This window comes from Coccinella septempunctata, chromosome 1 (genome assembly GCF_907165205.1).
Source record: "Coccinella septempunctata chromosome 1, icCocSept1.1, whole genome shotgun sequence".
Taxonomy (NCBI): domain Eukaryota; kingdom Metazoa; phylum Arthropoda; class Insecta; order Coleoptera; family Coccinellidae; genus Coccinella; species Coccinella septempunctata.
In genome coordinates, this window is record NC_058189.1 from 68,305,984 (window position 1) to 68,329,805 (window position 23,822).

The 23,822-nt window shown below is 37.0% G+C and overlaps 1 protein-coding gene across 1 annotated transcript in view; it reads left to right on the forward strand.

Annotated features, from left to right (window-relative positions):
- The window catches only part of LOC123307648, a 141,316-nt gene that overhangs the window by 28,092 nt on the left and 89,402 nt on the right, over positions 1-23,822 (forward strand). Inside the window, exons 12-14 of the mRNA XM_044890045.1 lie at positions 11-20,920; positions 21,026-21,295; positions 22,973-23,349. Of these exons, the coding sequence (XP_044745980.1) occupies positions 11-20,920; positions 21,026-21,295; positions 22,973-23,349 (21,557 nt within the window). The remainder of the gene's footprint in view (positions 1-10; positions 20,921-21,025; positions 21,296-22,972; positions 23,350-23,822) is intronic.

The window sequence follows — 23,822 nt, forward strand, 5'->3', positions numbered from 1 at the left end:
AATATTGCAGAACCGCTTACCAACTTGAGGGAAAGTATCGAAGCACTTGAAAAAGGGAAACAGGATACAACTGAAGCCGTTAATGAGGAAATACAAGAGAAACTAGAAACTATTAGTGTTCCTTTGAAGAAATTAGCCTCTGTTTTGGTCACAATGACAGATAGGGCCATCAAGCCAGAAATTGGGAATGTGGAAGAAGAAGTTCATAATGCAGTCCTTAGTCTCAAAGAAACATTGAATATTGTTACTGTTGGATTACCGAAGAACGAAAAATCTGAAATACTGCTACAACCTCTAGAAAAACTAAAAGCTGAAATAAAAAAAGTAGAAAGAACAATTACAGCGGCCGAAAAAGTGAAATTGGTAAAAGCACCAAGCATTTTAGCTGACATATCTCAAATAACTGAAACCATTTCTCGTATGGAGGTAGAATCTCAAACGCAACCACAAAAAGGAGTATTGAGCATTGTGAATATTGCAGAACCGCTTACAAACTTGAGAGAAAGTATCGAAGCACTTGAAAAAGGGAAACAGGATACAACTGAAGCCGTTAATGAGGAAATACAAGAGAAACTAGAAACTATTAGTGTTCCTTTGAAGAAATTAGCCTCTGTTTTGGTCACAATGACAGATAGGGCCATCAAGCCAGAAATTGGGAATGTAGAAGAAGAAGTTCATAATGCAGTCCTTAGTCTCAAAGAAACATTGAATATTGTTACTGTTGGATTACCGAAGAACGAAAAATCTGAAATACTGCTACAACCTCTAGAAAAACTAAAAGCTGAAATAGAAAAAGTAGAAAGAACAATTACAGCGGCCGAAAAAGTGAAATTAGTTAAAGCTCCAAGCATTTTAGCTGACATATCTCAAATAAGTGAAACCATTTCTCGTATGGAGGTAAAATCTCAAACGCAACCACAAAAAGGAGTATTGAGCATTGTGAATATTGCAGAACCGCTTACCAACTTGAGGGAAAGTATCGAAGCACTTGAAAAAGGGAAACAGGATACAACTGAAGCCGTTAATGAGGAAATACAAGAGAAACTAGAAACTATTAGTGTTCCTTTGAAGAAATTAGCCTCTGTTTTGGTCACAATGACAGATAGTGCCATCAAGCCAGAAATTGGGAATGTAGAAGAAGAAGTTCATAATGCAGTCCTTAGTCTCAAAGAAACATTGAATATTGTTACTGTTGGATTACCGAAGAACGAAAAATCTGAAATACTGCTACAACCTTTAGAAAAACTAAAAGCTGAAATAGAAAAAGTAGAAAGAACAATTACAGCGGCCGAAAAAGTGAAATTGGTAAAAGCTTCAAGCATTTTAGCTGACATATCTCAAATAACTGAAACCATTTCTCGTATGGAGGTAGAATCTCAAACGCAACCACAAAAAGGAGTATTGAGCATTGTGAATATTGCAGAACCGCTTACAAACTTGAGAGAAAGTATCGAAGCACTTGAAAAAGGGAAACAGGATACAACTGAAGCCGTTAATGAGGAAATACAAGAGAAACTAGAAACTATTAGTGTTCCTTTGAAGAAATTAGCCTCTGTTTTGGTCACAATGACAGATAGTGCCATCGAGCCAGAAATTGGGAATGTAGAAGAAGAAGTTCATAATGCAGTCCTTAGTCTCAAAGAAACATTGAATATTGTTACTGTTGGATTACCGAAGAACGAAAAGTCTGAAATTCTACTACAACCTCTAGAAAAACTAAAAGCTGAAATAGAAAAAGTAGAAAGAACAATTACAGCGGCCGAAAAAGTGAAATTGGTAAAAGCTCCAAGCATTTTAGCTGACATATCTCAAATAACTGAAACCATTTCTCGTATGGAGGTAGAATCTCAAACGCAACCACAAAAAGGAGTATTGAGCATTGTGAATATTGCAGAACCGCTTACAAACTTGAGAGAAAGTATCGAAGCACTTGAAAAAGGGAAACAGGATACAACTGAAGCCGTTAATGAGGAAATACAAGAGAAACTAGGAACTATTAGTGTTCCTTTGAAGAAATTAGCCTCTGTTTTGGTCACAATGACAGATAGTGCCATCAAGCCAGAAATTGGGAATGTAGAAGAAGAAGTTCATAATGCAGTCCTTAGTCTCAAAGAAACATTGAATATTGTTACTGTTGGATTACCGAAGAACGAAAAGTCTGAAATACTGCTACAACCTCTAGAAAAACTAAAAGCTGAAATAGAAAAAGTAGAAAGAACAATTACAGCGGCCGAAAAAGTGAAATTGGTAAAAGCTCCAAGCATTTTAGCTGACATATCTCAAATAACTGAAACCATTTCTCGTATGGAGGTAGAATCTCAAACGCAACCACAAAAAGGAGTATTGAGCATTGTGAATATTGCAGAACCGCTTACAAACTTGAAAGAAAGTATCGAAGCACTTGAAAAAGGCAAACAGGATACAACTGAAGCCGTTAATGAGGAAATACAAGAGAAACTAGAAACAATTAGTGTTCCTTTGAAGAAATTAGCCTCTGTTTTGGTCACAATGACAGATAGTGCCATCAAGCCAGAAATTGGAAATGTAGAAGAAGAAGTTCATAATGCAGTCCTTAGTCTCAAAGAAACATTGAATATTGTTACTGTTGGATTACCGATAAACGAAAAGTCTGAAATACTGCTACAACCTCTAGAAAAACTAAAAGCTGAAATAGAAAAAGTAGAAAGAACAATTACAGCGGCCGAAAAAGTGAAATTGATAAAAGCTCCAAGCATTTTAGCTGACATATCTCAAATAACTGAAACCATTTCTCGTATGGAGGTAGAATCTCAAACGCAACCACAAAAAGGAGTATTGAGCATTGTGAATATTGCAGAACCGCTTACAAACTTGAAAGAAAGTATCGAAGCACTTGAAAAAGGCAAACAGGATACAACTGAAGCCGTTAATGAGGAAATACAAGAGAAACTAGAAACAATTAGTGTTCCTTTGAAGAAATTAGCCTCTGTTTTGGTCACAATGACAGATAGTGCCATCAAGCCAGAAATTGGAAATGTAGAAGAAGAAGTTCATAATGCAGTCCTTAGTCTCAAAGAAACATTGAATATTGTTACTGTTGGATTACCGATAAACGAAAAGTCTGAAATCCTTCTACAACCTCTAGAAAAACTAAAAGCTGAAATAGAAAAAGTAGAAAGAACAATTACAGCGGCCGAAAAAGTGAAATTGATAAAAGCTCCAAGCATTTTAGCTGACATATCTCAAATAACTGAAACCATTTCTCGTATGGAGGTAGAATCTCAAACGCAATCACATAAAGGAGTATTGAGCATTGTGAATATTGCAGAACCGCTTACAAATTTGAAAGAAAGTATCGAAGCACTTGAAAAATGCAAACAGGATATAATTGAAGCCGTTAATGAGGAAATACAAGAGAAACTAGAAACTATTAGTGTTCCTTTGAAGAAATTAGCTTCTGTTTTGGTCACAATGACAGATAGTGCCATCAAGCCAGAAATTGGAAATGTAGAAGAAGAAGTTCATAATGCAGTCCTTAGTCTCAAAGAAACATTGAATATTGTTACTGTTGGATTACCGATAAACGAAAAGTCTGAAATACTGCTACAACCTCTAGAAAAACTAAAAGCTGAAATAGAAAAAGTAGAAAGAACAATTACAGCGGCCGAAAAAGTGAAATTGATAAAAGCTCCAAGCATTTTAGCTGACATATCTCAAATAACTGAAACAATTTCTCGTATGGAAGTAGAATCTCAAACGCAACCACAAAAAGGAGTATTGAGCATTGTGAATATTGCAGAACCACTTACAAACTTGAAAGAAAGTATCGAAGCACTTGAAAAAGGCAAACAGGATACAACTGAAGCCGTTAATGAGGAAATACAAGAGAAACTAGAAACAATTAGTGTTCCTTTGAAGAAATTAGCCTCTGTTTTGGTGACAATGACAGATAGTGCCATCAAGCCAGAAATTGGGAATGTAGAAGAAGAAGTTCATAATGCAGTCCTTAGTCTCAAAGAAACATTGAATATTGTTACTGTTGGATTACCGAAGAACGAAAAGTCTGAAATACTGCTACAACCTCTAGAAAAACTAAAAGCTGAAATAGAAAAAGTAGAAAGAACAATTACAGCGGCCGAAAAAGTGAAATTGGTAAAAGCTCCAAGCATTTTAGCTGACATATCTCAAATAACTGAAACCATTTCTCGTATGGAGGTAGAATCTCAAACGCAACCACAAAAAGGAGTATTGAGCATTGTGAATATTGCAGAACCGCTTACAAACTTGAAAGAAAGTATCGAAGCACTTGAAAAAGGCAAACAGGATACAACTGAAGCCGTTAATGAGGAAATACAAGAGAAACTAGAAACAATTAGTGTTCCTTTGAAGAAATTAGCCTCTGTTTTGGTCACAATGACAGATAGTGCCATCAAGCCAGAAATTGGAAATGTAGAAGAAGAAGTTCATAATGCAGTCCTTAGTCTCAAAGAAACATTGAATATTGTTACTGTTGGATTACCGATAAACGAAAAGTCTGAAATACTGCTACAACCTCTAGAAAAACTAAAAGCTGAAATAGAAAAAGTAGAAAGAACAATTACAGCGGCCGAAAAAGTGAAATTGATAAAAGCTCCAAGCATTTTAGCTGACATATCTCAAATAACTGAAACCATTTCTCGTATGGAGGTAGAATCTCAAACGCAACCACAAAAAGGAGTATTGAGCATTGTGAATATTGCAGAACCGCTTACAAACTTGAAAGAAAGTATCGAAGCACTTGAAAAAGGCAAACAGGATACAACTGAAGCCGTTAATGAGGAAATACAAGAGAAACTAGAAACAATTAGTGTTCCTTTGAAGAAATTAGCCTCTGTTTTGGTCACAATGACAGATAGTGCCATCAAGCCAGAAATTGGAAATGTAGAAGAAGAAGTTCATAATGCAGTCCTTAGTCTCAAAGAAACATTGAATATTGTTACTGTTGGATTACCGATAAACGAAAAGTCTGAAATCCTTCTACAACCTCTAGAAAAACTAAAAGCTGAAATAGAAAAAGTAGAAAGAACAATTACAGCGGCCGAAAAAGTGAAATTGATAAAAGCTCCAAGCATTTTAGCTGACATATCTCAAATAACTGAAACCATTTCTCGTATGGAGGTAGAATCTCAAACGCAATCACATAAAGGAGTATTGAGCATTGTGAATATTGCAGAACCGCTTACAAATTTGAAAGAAAGTATCGAAGCACTTGAAAAATGCAAACAGGATATAATTGAAGCCGTTAATGAGGAAATACAAGAGAAACTAGAAACTATTAGTGTTCCTTTGAAGAAATTAGCCTCTGTTTTGGTCACAATGACAGATAGTGCCATCAAGCCAGAAATTGGAAATGTAGAAGAAGAAGTTCATAATGCAGTCCTTAGTCTCAAAGAAACATTGAATATTGTTACTGTTGGATTACCGATAAACGAAAAGTCTGAAATACTGCTACAACCTCTAGAAAAACTAAAAGCTGAAATAGAAAAAGTAGAAAGAACAATTACAGCGGCCGAAAAAGTGAAATTGATAAAAGCTCCAAGCATTTTAGCTGACATATCTCAAATAACTGAAACCATTTCTCGTATGGAGGTAGAATCTCAAACGCAACCACAAAAAGGAGTATTGAGCATTGTGAATATTGCAGAACCGCTTACAAACTTGAGAGAAAGTATCGAAGCACTTGAAAAAGGGAAACAGGATACAACTGAAGCCGTTAATGAGGAAATACAAGAGAAACTAGAAACTATTAGTGTTCCTTTGAAGAAATTAGCCTCTGTTTTGGTCACAATGACAGATAGGGCCATCAAGCCAGAAATTGGGAATGTAGAAGAAGAAGTTCATAATGCAGTCCTTAGTCTCAAAGAAACATTGAATATTGTTACTGTTGGATTACCGAAGAACGAAAAATCTGAAATACTGCTACAACCTCTAGAAAAACTAAAAGCTGAAATAGAAAAAGTAGAAAGAACAATTACAGCGGCCGAAAAAGTGAAATTAGTTAAAGCTCCAAGCATTTTAGCTGACATATCTCAAATAAGTGAAACCATTTCTCGTATGGAGGTAAAATCTCAAACGCAACCACAAAAAGGAGTATTGAGCATTGTGAATATTGCAGAACCGCTTACCAACTTGAGGGAAAGTATCGAAGCACTTGAAAAAGGGAAACAGGATACAACTGAAGCCGTTAATGAGGAAATACAAGAGAAACTAGAAACTATTAGTGTTCCTTTGAAGAAATTAGCCTCTGTTTTGGTCACAATGACAGATAGTGCCATCAAGCCAGAAATTGGGAATGTAGAAGAAGAAGTTCATAATGCAGTCCTTAGTCTCAAAGAAACATTGAATATTGTTACTGTTGGATTACCGAAGAACGAAAAATCTGAAATACTGCTACAACCTTTAGAAAAACTAAAAGCTGAAATAGAAAAAGTAGAAAGAACAATTACAGCGGCCGAAAAAGTGAAATTGGTAAAAGCTTCAAGCATTTTAGCTGACATATCTCAAATAACTGAAACCATTTCTCGTATGGAGGTAGAATCTCAAACGCAACCACAAAAAGGAGTATTGAGCATTGTGAATATTGCAGAACCGCTTACAAACTTGAGAGAAAGTATCGAAGCACTTGAAAAAGGGAAACAGGATACAACTGAAGCCGTTAATGAGGAAATACAAGAGAAACTAGAAACTATTAGTGTTCCTTTGAAGAAATTAGCCTCTGTTTTGGTCACAATGACAGATAGTGCCATCGAGCCAGAAATTGGGAATGTAGAAGAAGAAGTTCATAATGCAGTCCTTAGTCTCAAAGAAACATTGAATATTGTTACTGTTGGATTACCGAAGAACGAAAAGTCTGAAATTCTACTACAACCTCTAGAAAAACTAAAAGCTGAAATAGAAAAAGTAGAAAGAACAATTACAGCGGCCGAAAAAGTGAAATTGGTAAAAGCTCCAAGCATTTTAGCTGACATATCTCAAATAACTGAAACCATTTCTCGTATGGAGGTAGAATCTCAAACGCAACCACAAAAAGGAGTATTGAGCATTGTGAATATTGCAGAACCGCTTACAAACTTGAGAGAAAGTATCGAAGCACTTGAAAAAGGGAAACAGGATACAACTGAAGCCGTTAATGAGGAAATACAAGAGAAACTAGGAACTATTAGTGTTCCTTTGAAGAAATTAGCCTCTGTTTTGGTCACAATGACAGATAGTGCCATCAAGCCAGAAATTGGGAATGTAGAAGAAGAAGTTCATAATGCAGTCCTTAGTCTCAAAGAAACATTGAATATTGTTACTGTTGGATTACCGAAGAACGAAAAGTCTGAAATACTGCTACAACCTCTAGAAAAACTAAAAGCTGAAATAGAAAAAGTAGAAAGAACAATTACAGCGGCCGAAAAAGTGAAATTGGTAAAAGCTCCAAGCATTTTAGCTGACATATCTCAAATAACTGAAACCATTTCTCGTATGGAGGTAGAATCTCAAACGCAACCACAAAAAGGAGTATTGAGCATTGTGAATATTGCAGAACCGCTTACAAACTTGAAAGAAAGTATCGAAGCACTTGAAAAAGGCAAACAGGATACAACTGAAGCCGTTAATGAGGAAATACAAGAGAAACTAGAAACAATTAGTGTTCCTTTGAAGAAATTAGCCTCTGTTTTGGTCACAATGACAGATAGTGCCATCAAGCCAGAAATTGGAAATGTAGAAGAAGAAGTTCATAATGCAGTCCTTAGTCTCAAAGAAACATTGAATATTGTTACTGTTGGATTACCGATAAACGAAAAGTCTGAAATACTGCTACAACCTCTAGAAAAACTAAAAGCTGAAATAGAAAAAGTAGAAAGAACAATTACAGCGGCCGAAAAAGTGAAATTGATAAAAGCTCCAAGCATTTTAGCTGACATATCTCAAATAACTGAAACCATTTCTCGTATGGAGGTAGAATCTCAAACGCAACCACAAAAAGGAGTATTGAGCATTGTGAATATTGCAGAACCGCTTACAAACTTGAAAGAAAGTATCGAAGCACTTGAAAAAGGCAAACAGGATACAACTGAAGCCGTTAATGAGGAAATACAAGAGAAACTAGAAACAATTAGTGTTCCTTTGAAGAAATTAGCCTCTGTTTTGGTCACAATGACAGATAGTGCCATCAAGCCAGAAATTGGAAATGTAGAAGAAGAAGTTCATAATGCAGTCCTTAGTCTCAAAGAAACATTGAATATTGTTACTGTTGGATTACCGATAAACGAAAAGTCTGAAATCCTTCTACAACCTCTAGAAAAACTAAAAGCTGAAATAGAAAAAGTAGAAAGAACAATTACAGCGGCCGAAAAAGTGAAATTGATAAAAGCTCCAAGCATTTTAGCTGACATATCTCAAATAACTGAAACCATTTCTCGTATGGAGGTAGAATCTCAAACGCAATCACATAAAGGAGTATTGAGCATTGTGAATATTGCAGAACCGCTTACAAATTTGAAAGAAAGTATCGAAGCACTTGAAAAATGCAAACAGGATATAATTGAAGCCGTTAATGAGGAAATACAAGAGAAACTAGAAACTATTAGTGTTCCTTTGAAGAAATTAGCCTCTGTTTTGGTCACAATGACAGATAGTGCCATCAAGCCAGAAATTGGAAATGTAGAAGAAGAAGTTCATAATGCAGTCCTTAGTCTCAAAGAAACATTGAATATTGTTACTGTTGGATTACCGATAAACGAAAAGTCTGAAATACTGCTACAACCTCTAGAAAAACTAAAAGCTGAAATAGAAAAAGTAGAAAGAACAATTACAGCGGCCGAAAAAGTGAAATTGATAAAAGCTCCAAGCATTTTAGCTGACATATCTCAAATAACTGAAACAATTTCTCGTATGGAAGTAGAATCTCAAACGCAACCACAAAAAGGAGTATTGAGCATTGTGAATATTGCAGAACCACTTACAAACTTGAAAGAAAGTATCGAAGCACTTGAAAAAGGCAAACAGGATACAACTGAAGCCGTTAATGAGGAAATACAAGAGAAACTAGAAACAATTAGTGTTCCTTTGAAGAAATTAGCCTCTGTTTTGGTGACAATGACAGATAGTGCCATCAAGCCAGAAATTGGGAATGTAGAAGAAGAAGTTCATAATGCAGTCCTTAGTCTCAAAGAAACATTGAATATTGTTACTGTTGGATTACCGAAGAACGATAAATCTGAAATACTGCTACAACCTCTAGAAAAATTAAAAGCTGAAATAGAAAAAGTAGAGAGAACAATTACAGCGGCCGAAAAAGTGAAATTGGTAAAAGCACCAAGCATTTTAGCTGACATATCTCAAATAACTGAAACAATTTCTCGTATGGAAGTAGAATCTCAAACGCAACCACAAAAAGGAGTATTGAGCATTGTGAATATTGCAGAACCGCTTACAAACTTGAAAGAAAGTATCGAAGCACTTGAAAAAGGCAAACAGGATACAACTGAAGCCGTTAATGAGGAAATACAAGAGAAACTAGAAACAATTAGTGTTCCTTTGAAGAAATTAGCCTCTGTTTTGGTGACAATGACAGATAGTGCCATCAAGCTAGAAATTGGAAATGTAGAAGAAGAAGTTCATAATGCAGTCCTTAGTCTCAAAGAAACATTGCATATTGTTACTGTTGGATTACCGAAAAACGAAAAATCTGAAATACTGCTACAACCTCTAGAAAAATTAAAAGCTGAAATAGAAAAAGTAGAGAGAACAATTACAGCGGCCGAAAAAGTGAAATTGGTAGAAGCACCAAGCATTTTAGCTGACATATCTCAAATAACTGAAACAATTTCTCGTATGGAAGTAGAATCTCAAACGCAACCACAAAAAGGAGTATTGAGCATTGTGAATATTGCAGAACCACTTACAAACTTGAAAGAAAGTATCGAAGCACTTGAAAAAGGGGAACAGGATACAACTGAAGGCCTTAATGAGGAAATTCAAGAGAAACTAGAAACTATAAGTGTTCCTTTGAAGAAATTAGCCTCTGTTTTGGTCACAATGACAGATAGAGCCATCAAGCCAGAAATTAGTAATATAAAAGATGAAGTTCAGAACAACCTCCTAAATCTCAGGGAATCGTTGAATATTGTGAAGTTGGAAATGCCAAGGAGTTTTCAAGTGAAATTTTTAGAGGAAAATTGTAACAAATTACAATGTGCCATAGATGAAGTTGTTTTAGAAATTCAGCTGGAAGAAGAAGCATTGAAAAACATCGAGAAATTCATTGCTAAAATAGAAAACATCAGTGAAAATATTTCCAAGATGGATGTTAAATCTAAAACTGAAGTGCAACAACTTATTTTAGATATTGCCCAACCACTAGTCGATCTCAAAAAGGGAATACAAGATGATACTAAGACTAAAGAAGTTTGGGAAACATTGAAAATTTTATGTAAACCGCTAAGAGAATTGTCATCTGTAGTAGTTAAATTAGTATCTGGGGATGAACTGACGGAGTCAGAGGTGAGAAAACCTCTGTTAGCTCTAAAAGAACCTGTTGCTTTCATAGAGAAGGAAATTTCCGATAAAGGGAAAATTGCAAGATTGGCCGAGCCTCTTTATAGTTTGAAATGTGAGCTTCTCAAAATGGAGAAGAAACAGGAGAAAACTAAACCCTTCGAAGAAATAACTTCGAAAATAGGAAAACTCTGCCACCACGTTCAGGATCTTACCACTGGATTGTATAGTCGGAGGGGTGTTATGAGTATTGTTTGCCTTGTTGAGCCTCTGGTGACCTTGAGAAAAGAGATAAAAAAGCACGGGGATAAGAGTGAAAATCTCTCCAATATTTCCGTATTGATTGGCCCCTTAGATCAGCTATATGTAACTGTTAAAGAATTGAAGTTGAATAAAAACGACAAAGATGCTATCAAACTAATAACACCCCAGCTCCAACAAGCTCTATCTTCTCTTCAAGAAACTATCATCTCTCTCCACACAGTTCACCCATCAATACTCAGTGAAGCACTCGATCATCTCAAATCTAAAGTTTCTAGCGTAGGGGAAATAATTGCTAGAGAACAAAAAATGTCCCTTGTTATAACTGAGATGAAGCAACATGTAGCCGATCTTCATTTTCTCTCAACCGCGGAGGAGAAATCAATAGGTGGAATTTCGAAGCTATCCAAGCCACTCGAACATATGAAAGAAGCCATCAACATCATGGAATCGTCCTTGGAGAAATGCGTGGATAAATTTTTGCTTGAATGTGTGGAAAATCTCAAAGAAATCAATTCACCCATGGAAAAACTCTCATTGCTTATAATAAAGCTAGGGGATACCACCATGAGCTCTGAGATGAAATGTATGGCTAAAAATCAGTTGGAAGAGGGAATTCTAACTCTACACGAAACGATTCAGAAGGTACACACTTCTATACCAGACCCATCACGATCTGAAATAACCCAAGTTATGCAATCGTTAGGAACACTTCGAACAGAATTATTGAATTTACACCATTCTCTACTAGCAGCTGGGAAAATCAAGAAGAACGCTGAAAGGATCATAGCTGAAATCTGCCATATCAATCAGAACCTTGTAAATATCAAAATTGAACAATGCGCCACTCCACTGACAGCAGTCTTTTCAATAGAAAAAATCATGGAGCCTCTGAACGAGTTGAAAGAAGGCATTCAAACTTTGGAAGAATTTGAAGGTGAGGATGCTGCTGCTATTAAGAGTGAAACCTTCGAGAAGTTAGTGGTGGTTGAGACGCCACTCCAAAAACTATCTTGTGTTTTGGTTGAGTTGAATTCATGCAGAATCAGACCAGTGGTCACTGATGTGTCCAGACCAGAACTTAAATTGGCGTTGTCTGCTTTGAAGGGGGAAATTGAGAGAATTTCCATGTCTTTACCCGAATTTAAGCACTCCCAATTGTTGGTTCAACCTTTGGATAAGCTGAAGGGAGAAATATCTCAAATTGAAGATGCTATTTCGAGCCCTGAAGTCCAAAAACATGAGTTGGCCGAAAAAATTATTGCCGCCATCGATTCAGTTACGTCTCAGATCGAAATCGATAGGACCAAAACCGTTTACTCACCAATTGAAAAGGTCCAAGAACCCTTATTGGATCTCAGGAAAAGTATCGAAGACTTGAACCAAGATGAACCAGCTCTCATCGATCTTCACACACCTCTGCAGCAATTATCTTCGGAATTATTGCAATCTGATGAAAAGACGCAGAAAAGCAATGTATTAAAAATTGTAAAAACATTATCTACGCTTCGTGAAGTTTCAGCAGGAATTGAATCTGAACTGACTAAAGGTGAGAATGGCCAGATTCTTATCCAACCAATCGTTTCTTTACAGAAAGCTATTGAACAAGTAGAAAAAGATGTTTCAAATAGGGAGGTAAACAAAGACTTAGGGATTTTACTGGATATCTTGAAAACAGTAGATCAGAATCTGAATAAACTGAATTCAAAGCATATCACACAAAATCGAAAAGGAGCATTTAGTATTTTGAAGATGATAGGGCCTTTAGAACAGGTTATAAGTAAAGTCGATGAGAATGTGAACAGCAACAAGAAGATATCTAGGACACAGCAACAAATTTTAGATATGGCCAAATCGGCATTCGAAGACTTATCATCAATTCTCGAAAAGATGGACATGATGCAGCTTGAAGAAAATCATGATCTACAAGGCATTTTGAATAACTTGCATAATTCAATAGAAAACATTGCTACCGAGAAAGCGATGAAAAAATATGATGAAACTTTGATAGTTCACTTCGAATTTTTACAACAAGCAATATCAACTATTATAGATGATATATCAGCAGAAGAAAAGAAGAAATCAGTAACAGCTTCTCTGATCATAACTGATATAAAGCAAATACAGGAGAATTTGAAAGTATTGCGGGTGAACAAAAAATCGAGTGACCGATCAGCAATTCTCAAAGTCGTGAGACTAAGTGAGCCACTTCTTGAATTAGAGAATGGTATCAAAGCCTTCGAAGCTGCTGAAGAAGAAATTGTTGAAGATCTTAGGATCGAGACTTTGGAGAAATTGAAGACGTTGGATTGTTCTTTGCAGGAATTTTCAGCAGCAATAGCAATACTCATCGAAAAGAATTCTAGTCCAGATGTGCAAGAAGTTGTGAAGCCTGTACTACTCGAAGCTTTCGCTTCCCTCAAAAAAAATATTGATGGGGTAAAACAAGAGATGCCTGAAGTGAAACAAGCTCAATGGTTATTGCAGCCTTTATCCATGTTGCATTTAGAAATATTGGCTATAGAAAAGAATATTGTGAAAGAGAATTTGAAAAAAAGTGGAATTGAATTGAAACTGACCCTGGATCAGTTGAAAGAACATATTCAAAAACCAATTGTTGAAACTTTATCCTCCTCACAAACCGCTATAATATCCATCAATCGGATTGAGAAACCCATTCAAGAATTGAGAGAAAATATAGAAATTTTCGAAATGCAACCAGAAACCGCAGAAGAATTAAAATTGGAAGTTTTAGAAAAACTGGCAGTTGTTAAAGAGCCTTTACAGTTGCTTTCCGCCATTACAGTTTCTTTCAAAAGACCTGCAAAAACTCCTAAATTTACGAACGTTACACAACCCAATATGAGCTCTTGCTTGTCATCAATCAAAGAAGTCATCCAACATCTGACCCTTGATTTGAAACCACCCCAGCAATACAAGTTGTTGCAGGAACCACTACAGAAACTGCAAGCTGTTATAAGTTCTATTGAAGAAGATGTACAAATAATTACCGACTTGAAAGTAAAACTTTGTAAATCAATAGAAGAATTCAGAAATATCCTAGATTGTTCGAAGGTAGCCCTTGAGAATAAGAACAAAGAAATGTTGATACTTCTAGAACCTCTCGACAACCTCAAAAATTATATCAAAGTTACTGGTGATATCGATAAAGATTGTTTCGAGATCTTGAGTCAAGCTAATCAGCCAATGGAAAATTTATCGGCACTGATTGCTACCATCAAAGATATACCTTTGTCTTCAGAAGTAGCTGGTATCGTACGAACAGAAATTCAATCTGGAACACTGAATTTGCGTATAGCCATTGGAAATATTCTAAAGCAAGACTCAATATTGAAGAATTCGGATTTGAAGAATCATCTTACGAAATTGTTCGAAACATTAGAATTCATAGAAAGTCAGATATCAGTAGGAGAAATCAAGAATGAGAGAAAAACAGAAATAATAACTTCAATAAACGATTTCATAAATAGTATACCTCAAAGGACGACAGACAAATTGTTGTGCCTCCTTAGAGAGTCTGTCCCATCCTTCACTGCGCTCATTGAAGTAATACGGTCCATAACTGGGTCCCAAACAGCAGAAATGGACATAGTTCATCAGAACATGAATGTAATGGTTGACCCATTAGGCAAATTATCTGCTATCCTTGTGAGTATTCACGATACTGGCTTGAATGAAGAAAAGAAAAATTTACTGGTGAAACTCCATAAGAATCTCATCGAGTTCAAGGATATTATTGAGGATATGAAGTCGAAAGATGGAATAAAAATTTGTGGAGAATTAGTGAGGGCTCTAGATAAATTGAGAGATGATTTGAATAGAACTGTACGAGTAGATGACGAAGAGCAGCTTATTGGCAAAAACCTCAGTTTGCTGCTGAGACAGTTCCTCGAAGAAATAAAGCTTTTAAAAACGAAGAAAAGCGACCTATTCTCAGAAGAAAAATTGGAGAACATTTCCAAGATTGAGTTAGTTTCTGCTCTAGAGAACCATAAGCAACCATTTTCAAAGGAGGTGGTAGAAAAATTGGAAACTTTTGAGCAATTACTAGACCAGAACGTTGTGGCTTTGGTAAAAATGTCTTCCAGTTCTGAGGAACCAGAGACTCACCGACAATCTGGAGAAAACCTTCTTAAGATCATGAAAAAATTATCTGATAGTAGCAAAGATGTTGCATCAGTATTAGAACCATCAACACAATTGACGGTTTGTTTCACAGAATTTTCTTCGAAAATTAGCGAACTCTTCGAGGAAAAACCCAAAAAGAGAGGAGTCGAAGAAAAAGTCAGTAGTTCCCTGGAGGAATTGATAACCAATCTGAACGATCTGAAGCAAGAAGCTTCTCTCATGAAAGTCTCTACAAATACGATAATCATATCGCTGTTGAACCTAGAACAACCACTTAAATTATTCAAGGAGAATGTAGACAAACTAGGATCAAGTTTCTTCGCATCTTTCCAAACCTCCAAATTCGAAACCAAATTGCTTTCGTTCAGAACAAACATCGTAACATTGCAGTGTGTGTTGGGCAACAAGGATCTGCTCAAAAACGAGATGTACGAGCTTTCGAAAACCGTAAAATCTTTGGAAAACTGCTTGAGGCTCCTGCAGAAAGAGCAATCGTCCAATAACATTGATACTAGCTCAACAGCTTCTGTAAGGAAGCATTTGCTTGTTGTGATCGAGAACATAGAGAACGAAAAATTCGATCAAAAAGTGCTGAGTCAACTTATCGACACATTCAGAGAGCTAGATGCGAATATTCAACTATTGAAGAAGAGGAATAAGAGCGAACTGAGCGAGGATATAATAAGAACTTTGGAATTGTCCCAGAATTTGAAGAATATCGATGAAATTCTGGGTGTTGCGAAACAGGTGAGCCAAAACTCGAAAGATATTTCGGAAAAAACATACGAGAAGTTGAAGAAATTTCAGGAGAGTCTGAGGAGTTTCAGTGTACATTTGAATAACATCGAAGTAAACATCAACACCAGTATTTATCTGAATATTCTCGATCAACATTCCGATGTTACAAACGACTTGAAATCAGCTTTCGATATTCTCCTCAATTTGCACCCTGAAAATGAAACCATGGAAGTGATATTGAACGGATTAGGACTACTTAAGAACAGTTTCAATACAATAACTGAGCAAGCCAAAGATTCCAAGAGTAAGAGAAGGAATGATATGCAAATAATTGATTTGTTCGAGAAGGCACTTTCAGATTTACAGAAAAAAATTCGGCACATTTCTCCATCTTTTAAGACTGAAGAAGCATCAAAGCTCAGCAAAGTTTTACAACCCATATCCATCCTCATTGAAACCTTAAAGGAGTTAAGAGCAGACATCTTAACAGAATATTCTAGACAAACGGACTTATCAGAGCCGACATACAAGAATTTGTGTCCGGAGGTTGAAGCAATAAACACTTTCTCCAAATCTCTTCAAGGATCAGATATCGTTCAAATGAAGAATAGTTTCTCTGGACTCAAAGCCAACTTCAAGAACCTGAAAGCAACTTGCATCAACGAAGAATTTTTAACTCCACTTGATTTACCTATCGACATGATGGTGAGGGCTATAGATGGTATTTTGAGATTTATAAGAGAAAGTATGGAAGAAAGCGATGAAGAATCTCTGAAAGAACTTGGTGAAGAAGAATTAGAGAAAACAGTAGATGATACTGAAAAACTAGGGGTCGCAGAAGAGAAAGCAGAAGAAGCATATAAAGGAGAGGATAAAGACGAACCTATTAAAGTAGACGTCACGCACGAAGAGCAAGATGAAGAAAAGGTAGAGAAAAAGCCAGAACAAGAACCATTGGCCGATAAAGATGAAGCAAACAAGGTTCAGGTGGATGCTGAGTTGAACAAAACCAAGGGATTAACTGTGGAAAAAGAGAAGAATGTAGTCAGTGAACCAGAAAAGAAAAATGATACTGAGAAGGCAATAGACGCTGAAATTGAAACAAAGAAACAGACCGCACTTGTTGAATCGCAGAAAGAGATTGAAAAAGTTGAAAACACTACACCTATCAATAAAAAGCAGGATATAGAAGACAAAAAGGGGGAAAAACTGAAAGGAAGTGAAAAATTAGATGAAAAAGAATTGAAAGCAGATGATAAGCTTCAATTTATCGAAGAAAAGAATCAACAAGAAGAGAAGAATAAATCGGCTACAACTCAAGAATCTCAGAATGAAAATTTACCACAGGATATAAAGGAAGATGATAAGAAAATGAAAGGTCGAGATTCGGAAAAAATAGAAATTCTAACAGGGGGAGAACTTGAAGACAAATTAGGGCAAGAAAACGTGAACAAATCAGAGAATGAAAGCATAGAAGTGAAGGAACAGATGGAGCAAGATAAGAATTCGGGAATAAAAAAAGGAAATGAATGTGTACAGAAGATACCAAAGGATTCTGATGAAGAAAAATATATGAAACAATTAAAACCTGAAACTAATGAGGAAGTTCGAAAAGATGAGGAGCAAAAATCAACACATGAGGAGGTAAGAAAAGAACCCCTTGCAAAAATGAAGAAGAAAGAAGAAATCAATGGATCTACTGTCGAAAAAATTGAAAAGAAACGGAAATCCAAGGGAGGTATCGAATTGAAAGATGAAATCGGAAAAGATAAATCAAGTGATGATCTTGCAAAACCTGAAATTAAAAAAGAGGCGAAAAAGCCCGTCCAAAACGACGATAAGGAAAAAATTCCGCAAGAAGAAGTGATTCAAGAACTCAAAAAAGAAGAAGAAATAATTAAAGATCGAGCATCTGAAGATGAAAAGCAGTTGAAAAGTGTTGTTGAATCTAAAACGCTTGAGAGTGAAGAAGTTAAGGCTAGTGACACATCTGCGAAAGGCGATCAGAAAAAACTTCATCTAGAGAAAAAAGAATCAATAACAGGCTCTACAGAAGAGGAAAAACCAACTGATAATGGTGCCGATGCAAAAGATATGATGAAAAAAAATCACGAAAGGAAAGAAATTTGTAATGGAACTGACGCCAAAGAGAGAGGAGATGAAACTAAAGATAGAAAAATTGAAGAACGAGAGAAGAAGGAGGAAACAGGGAAATTGGAAGTTCAGAAACAAATCCAAAGCTCAATTACAAGTGAAGACTCAGTAGAAAAGAAACAGGAAAAGGTTGGGTCGATAGAGAATGTAGCAGGAGATTCTTTGAAAGAGGCGAAAAAGACTGACGGAATTGTGGAAACTGGAGAGGACCCTAAACAGCATAAGAAACAAGTAATCGAGGCTTTAAAAGATGAAGCCGTTGAGAAAGACAAAGAAATTCAGGTACCCCAGAAAAAAAAGAAGAATGAATTGAAAATCCAGAAACAAAAAGAAGAAAACTCAATGACTAGTATAACGTCAGCAGATAAGGAACTCGAGCAGGTTCAGCTGGGGTCCGACCCCGTAAAAGAAACAGTAAAAACTGAAGAAATTGTGAAAAAAGATGCAGACACTGATGAACATAAGAAACAGAAAATTTCTGAAGAAATTGATAGAGGAAGTACTTCACAAAACAAAGAAATCGAAGAAAATAAATTGAACATTGAGACTAATGAGCAAAATATTCAGAAACAAAAAGAAGAAAATTCAAATCACAACAACTTATCTACGGAGAAGAAATTGAAGGTTATTGAACCGGAAGAGGTTCAGCTGGAGCCCGATTCTGTAAAAGAGGCAAAAAAGACTGAAGAAATCGTGAAAAAAGATGCGAAAACTGATGAAAATAAAAAGCAAAAAACTGAAGAAATTCATAAAGAAACCGCCTTACAAGACAAAGAAATCCAAAAAACTGAATTAAACATTGAGACTACTGGGCAGAACATTCAGGAACAAATAGAAGAAAAGTCGATCCATAGCAACTTAACCGTTCAGAAGGAATTGGAGAAAATTCAACCGTTAGAGATTGTAACTGAAGATACTGCGAAAAAGACTAAAGAAACTGATGCTGAGAAAAGTGAAGCTGTTCCCCGAGACAAGGAAATCAAGGATCAAGAGAAGAAAAAGAAGTCTGATAAATTGAATATACAAGAAGAAAAAATTTCGGTAAGCAATGATGAGAAGAGTCGAGAGAAAACCAAAATTCAAAAAGATAAAGAGTCTAAAACGGAAAACGATGAAAATATTCAAAAGGAGAATGCTGAAAAGATTGAAGTTCAAAAAAGTGGAGAGAAGAAAATTTCAGAACAAAATGTCAGTACTGCTACTGAAGCTGATCGAAGAACTTCATTGAAAGCAGAGGAGAACGGAAAATCCCTTGAAAAGAAAGAACATCAATTGAAACTCACTAAAAAACCGGAGAAGAAAGATAGAAAGAAAACAGAAAAAGAGAAGGAACAAAAGGATCAAGCTCATGTGAAGGAAGAAATAACAGAAACTAACTCGAAAAAAGAAGAACAGAATGGAAAAGTTCAAAAATTAGAAGATGCAGTGAATGATATCAACGAAGAGAAAAAGGTTCACAAAGTTGAAACCAATTTAGAAGAAAAACAAAGCGATGTAAAATCTAAAATAAAAGAGGACAAAATTGAGGAGAAAACAGAAGAAATGCAATGGGTTGCTGAAGTTCGGGAAAAAGTTAAGGATGCAGGGGAGAAAGAAAGAAAAACTATAAGGAAGAAAAGCTTGAAGAAAGAAGTGAAAGTTGAGGCTAAGAATGGTACAACAGAAGAACAATCGAAAAATCTCAATTCCGTTGAGTTGGAGAAAGAAAGATACAAAAATGGAAAAAAGAAAGTGGAAGATGTGAAACGAGTCGATGAAACTATTAAAGTTAGTAAGGAGATTGATAAAAAAACTGAATATAAACAGAAACCTCCACTTAATGAAGGAGCAAACAGTCTTACAACTTCGAAGAACTTCGAAAATATACCGAAACAAAATGGCGAAAGCATAGTAGACATTCCAAACGAACGACCAAAAAAATCCAATCTCACATTTACTGGAAGAGATAACTTCGACATATATCCAGAGGGACCAAAAGCATATTTGGGAGAAAGACACACTAACAGAGCACCAATTTTCAGTACCTGCCTGACAGATAAATCAGCTATGGTATCATCTACAGTTAAATTAACTTGTACCGTTTTGATGAAAGACGCAAGGAATATAAGATGGTTCAAAGATGACGTACTGATACAAGAGAATAACAAATATTCTATACATTTCCGCGACGGAATGGCAGAATTGGAAGTGAAGGCAGTAACCATGGACGATAGTGGAGAGTACAAATGCGAAGCTTCGAATGAACATGGAGTGACAATCACGAGGGCTCACCTGACAGTTGGCCTAAGTAAAGGGCATCAGGATTCCAAGAAAAGAACTTTTAATGAAACCTACGGAGTTAAAGATGATGAATTGACTTTGGAATGTAGGGTTAAATGTCGCCAACCACATTACATAAAATGGTTCAAGGACAACGAAGAGATAAGTTTGGATGGTAGATATATCCTCAACTATCTTGACGATGGTATAGCTCGTTTGATTATACGTAAGCCAAATGAAGTAGATTCCGGCGTTTATACTTGCACAGTGGCTGATACAGCTCATACTGAACAACTGTCGCATTCTTTGAAGATCTCACCGGAGAAACAGAGAAATGTAAACATTCCAAACGCACCCAAAGATGATGGGAAGCTTTTAAAGACACCAGTGATTCCAAGAAGTCCCACTAAGACATCAGATATCACCAAACCACCAACCACAACGATTTCAACTTCGCCGATTTTTGAGCGGAGTCTAACCGACCACATCGTCCCAGCTGGAGGAGTTATGGCTCTTCAGGTAGAGATAAGGGGAGAACCTAAGGAGGTGACGTGGTTCAAGGAAGGTCAAAAACTGGTCCCGTCATCGCCAAGACACAGGACTTTCGAAGAGCGAGGGGTCTATACGTTGCTCATACCGAACATAAGCGAGTACGAGGCGGGGAAATATACGTGCAGGGCTGTGAATGCGCATGGAAGGTCTGAGACGTCTTCTTACGTTAACGTACTTCAACCGGGAGCAGTGAGAGATGGTAAATCCGCCATGTTCTTATCTAGACCGGACAAGATCTTGAGCGTGTGTCTAGGGGAGGATGTTTCTGTGTCCTTCAGGATCGGAGGGGACCCAAAACCAAAGAGTGAGTATGTCTTGTCTTCTCTCTGAGATTTGGTGTTAATCTCGTGTGACTTAACCTAACCCATCTTTGGAATAAGCTTCAATAGTTGTGTGATTTGTTTTTCAGTCATTTTGATGAAAGGCCTCACTGACATCACTGAAAATTCGAGATGTTTCAAAGAAACATCCGATGACTATAATCGTTTTACTCTGAAAGCCCTAACGGAAAAAGATATGGGCACTTATTGTATTCTGGCTAAGAATGTTCACGGCTGCGACAGGGCCTTCTTCACTTTGACACTCAGGAGGAGGGCAAGATCTGAAACCCCTACGAGGGATGTGACCAGGGAAATCCTAGATGGCGTACCTTCTTACCTAGAGAGGAACTATCTTCAAGGTGAGTAAATTCGCAATATTTAAATGAATCCGACTACTGGCATCGAATCATCATCAATTTCGTTTCATTTCCGTCGAGGTATGGGTTGTGTCGCTCTGACGAGGTCGAATTAGACTGAAACTATGTTCAGCACCTAGTTTTCCTCGACGAAATGATGTTTCTATCAATGCTTTGAGTGATGGTGGTTTGATAGTCTAATTCAGATCGTTCAATTCATTTGTTGATTTTATATCATGGTGTTTTATGTGTCTGAAATACTTACTATACTGCTAGAAGGCGAGACCCACTCACGAATAGGAATAATCTTTATTTGCCCTTGAAAAGGTTCAATTAAATTGTTACTTGAGCACTTCTTCCAAGGAATCATCGCTGTGTGAAAGACATAATTTTCTGATAGCTCAACTGGGCAGGGATAAAGAGGAAAAAAGCTTGAAAATATTTTTAGCAGGCAATCATTTCCTTGCCAAATGGTCCGAGTATGAATGTTGGAAGTATTTCGAACTGATATTTTCCTGACGTAACTCCAATGAAATTAATTCGTTTTTGAAAATCTCTGAATAGAATTTGAATCCCGAATAACAGTGCTTTCGGTTCAATTTGAATCATATAATTGGATACGGTACAGAAAGTTTTAATCAAAAATGGCATAGTTTGTAGCATAGACATAGAGACATGGACTGAGCATTCCCTTTCCATCTGTGCATGAAATAGGGTCAAAAGAAGGGACAGAGAGAAACTGAACATCAGCTCAGCTAGTTATTTTTCCAGAATTTTGATAGGTTCACACTCACGTCTATGCCAACAGAAAAGAGACAGGTATTGGTCTGACGATCATTTCTCTCTTTCTATAAAATAGTCAATTTCATGCTGGTATTGCTCAGTCCATGTCTCTATGTCCATGGTTTGTAGTCATGTGTCAAAAAATGACAGCCATTATTATCATAGACTAATTCTATGTATGGCAACCGCCCAAATGTTGTTCAAAATTAGACATCTGATTGGAAAAGAGTTCAATCTTTCGCGAATTTCCATCAAGACTTCCACAGAGCATTTCCAACCAGCAGTTGATTCCACAAATATTTGTTTATTGTTTTAAGTGTTGTCCGCCCAAATAGCTAATTATTTATACCGAGTAATTCAAGGTCTCGAAATCGCTACTTTCATCGTCCCCCGATGCTGTAATGATGATGTGTAATTCCTGCATTCCTGCCAAAAATTGGGTGGCACCTACAATTTGTTGGGAAATATATTTAGATCAGTCCACTTCGCGCGATGCTCCGAGTCGTTGGAGCTCAGATGGTATAGCGAGTGAAAGATGAGAGTTCTTATTTTGGGAGGTGGACAGGGAGGTTTAGCAGAGGTGGAGGAATCCAGTCTTACTTCGCTACGAAAGAGATGGCTCTCGAGAGACTGCGCAATCTCGGACTTTCTCAATTATCTTGTGGAACATCAGGGTAGGCTAGAATCACCAAGCATGAGACATGAAAAAAATTTGATTCAAAATCGATGTATTTATCTCAAAATTAAAAGGAACAAATACTGCTGGAAAAGGTGCCTAGAAAGGTTTATTATATATTATTCTTTGTCTGTTAGCCTTTCTGCGATACGGAATTGAAAAATCGTGGATGTTTTCACACTGATAATTGTTCCTCTTTTAATATAACCTCTTCCTGATAGATGTGCCTGGACCGATCTCAGAAAAACCCACGGTGACCGACAACGGAAAGAACTGGGTGTCGCTGTCATGGGGCAAACCCGAACACCGTGCAGCCCCCGTCGTAGCCTACAGGATCGAATCCTGGCTAAGGGGAGGCGAGGGCGCAAGATGGACGGAACTGGGAATATCCCCGATAAACAGCTACGACGCCTTCAATTTGAAACCCGGAGGGGAGTACCAGTTCAGGATCACCCCGCGTAACAGGTATGGTTGGGGAGAGGCCGTACAGAGTGATATCATCGTGGTGGGGGACGCTGCAGGGTTGCCGGAGTTCACGAGGACCCTTCCTGGACAGATGAAAGCTCTGCTGGGCTCGACGATCTCACTGGAATGCCAGGTAAGTGCACCAAATGGTCGTGGAGGTATGTTGTGTTGTACGAGGATGTATTGATATCAAGGTAGCCTAGATCAGTTCCATGCATACCAAAAATATTGCGTTACTATAGCAACGAACAATAACTCATTAAAAGTGTCTGTGTGAAGTTTGAGGTCCAAACAGTAAACCAGAGTTACGCAATAAATTAAAAGAAAGAAGATGTCCACCGAAATTGTGAAAATCGAAAAATTGGAGTATCGAGCCATCATCAAGTACCTGTATTTGAAAGAGTTAAGAGGTAATCAGATTTAAGAAGATATGCTTAATACCCTTGGTGATCAATGTCCTTCGTATGCGACCGTGAAAAATTGGACTGCAAGCTTCAAAACAGGTAAATTTTCCATTGAAGATGATGACCGATCGGGAAGGCCAGTTTCTGTGTCAGTCCCCGAAAATATCGATGCAGTTCATGACATGATTTTATCAGACCGTCG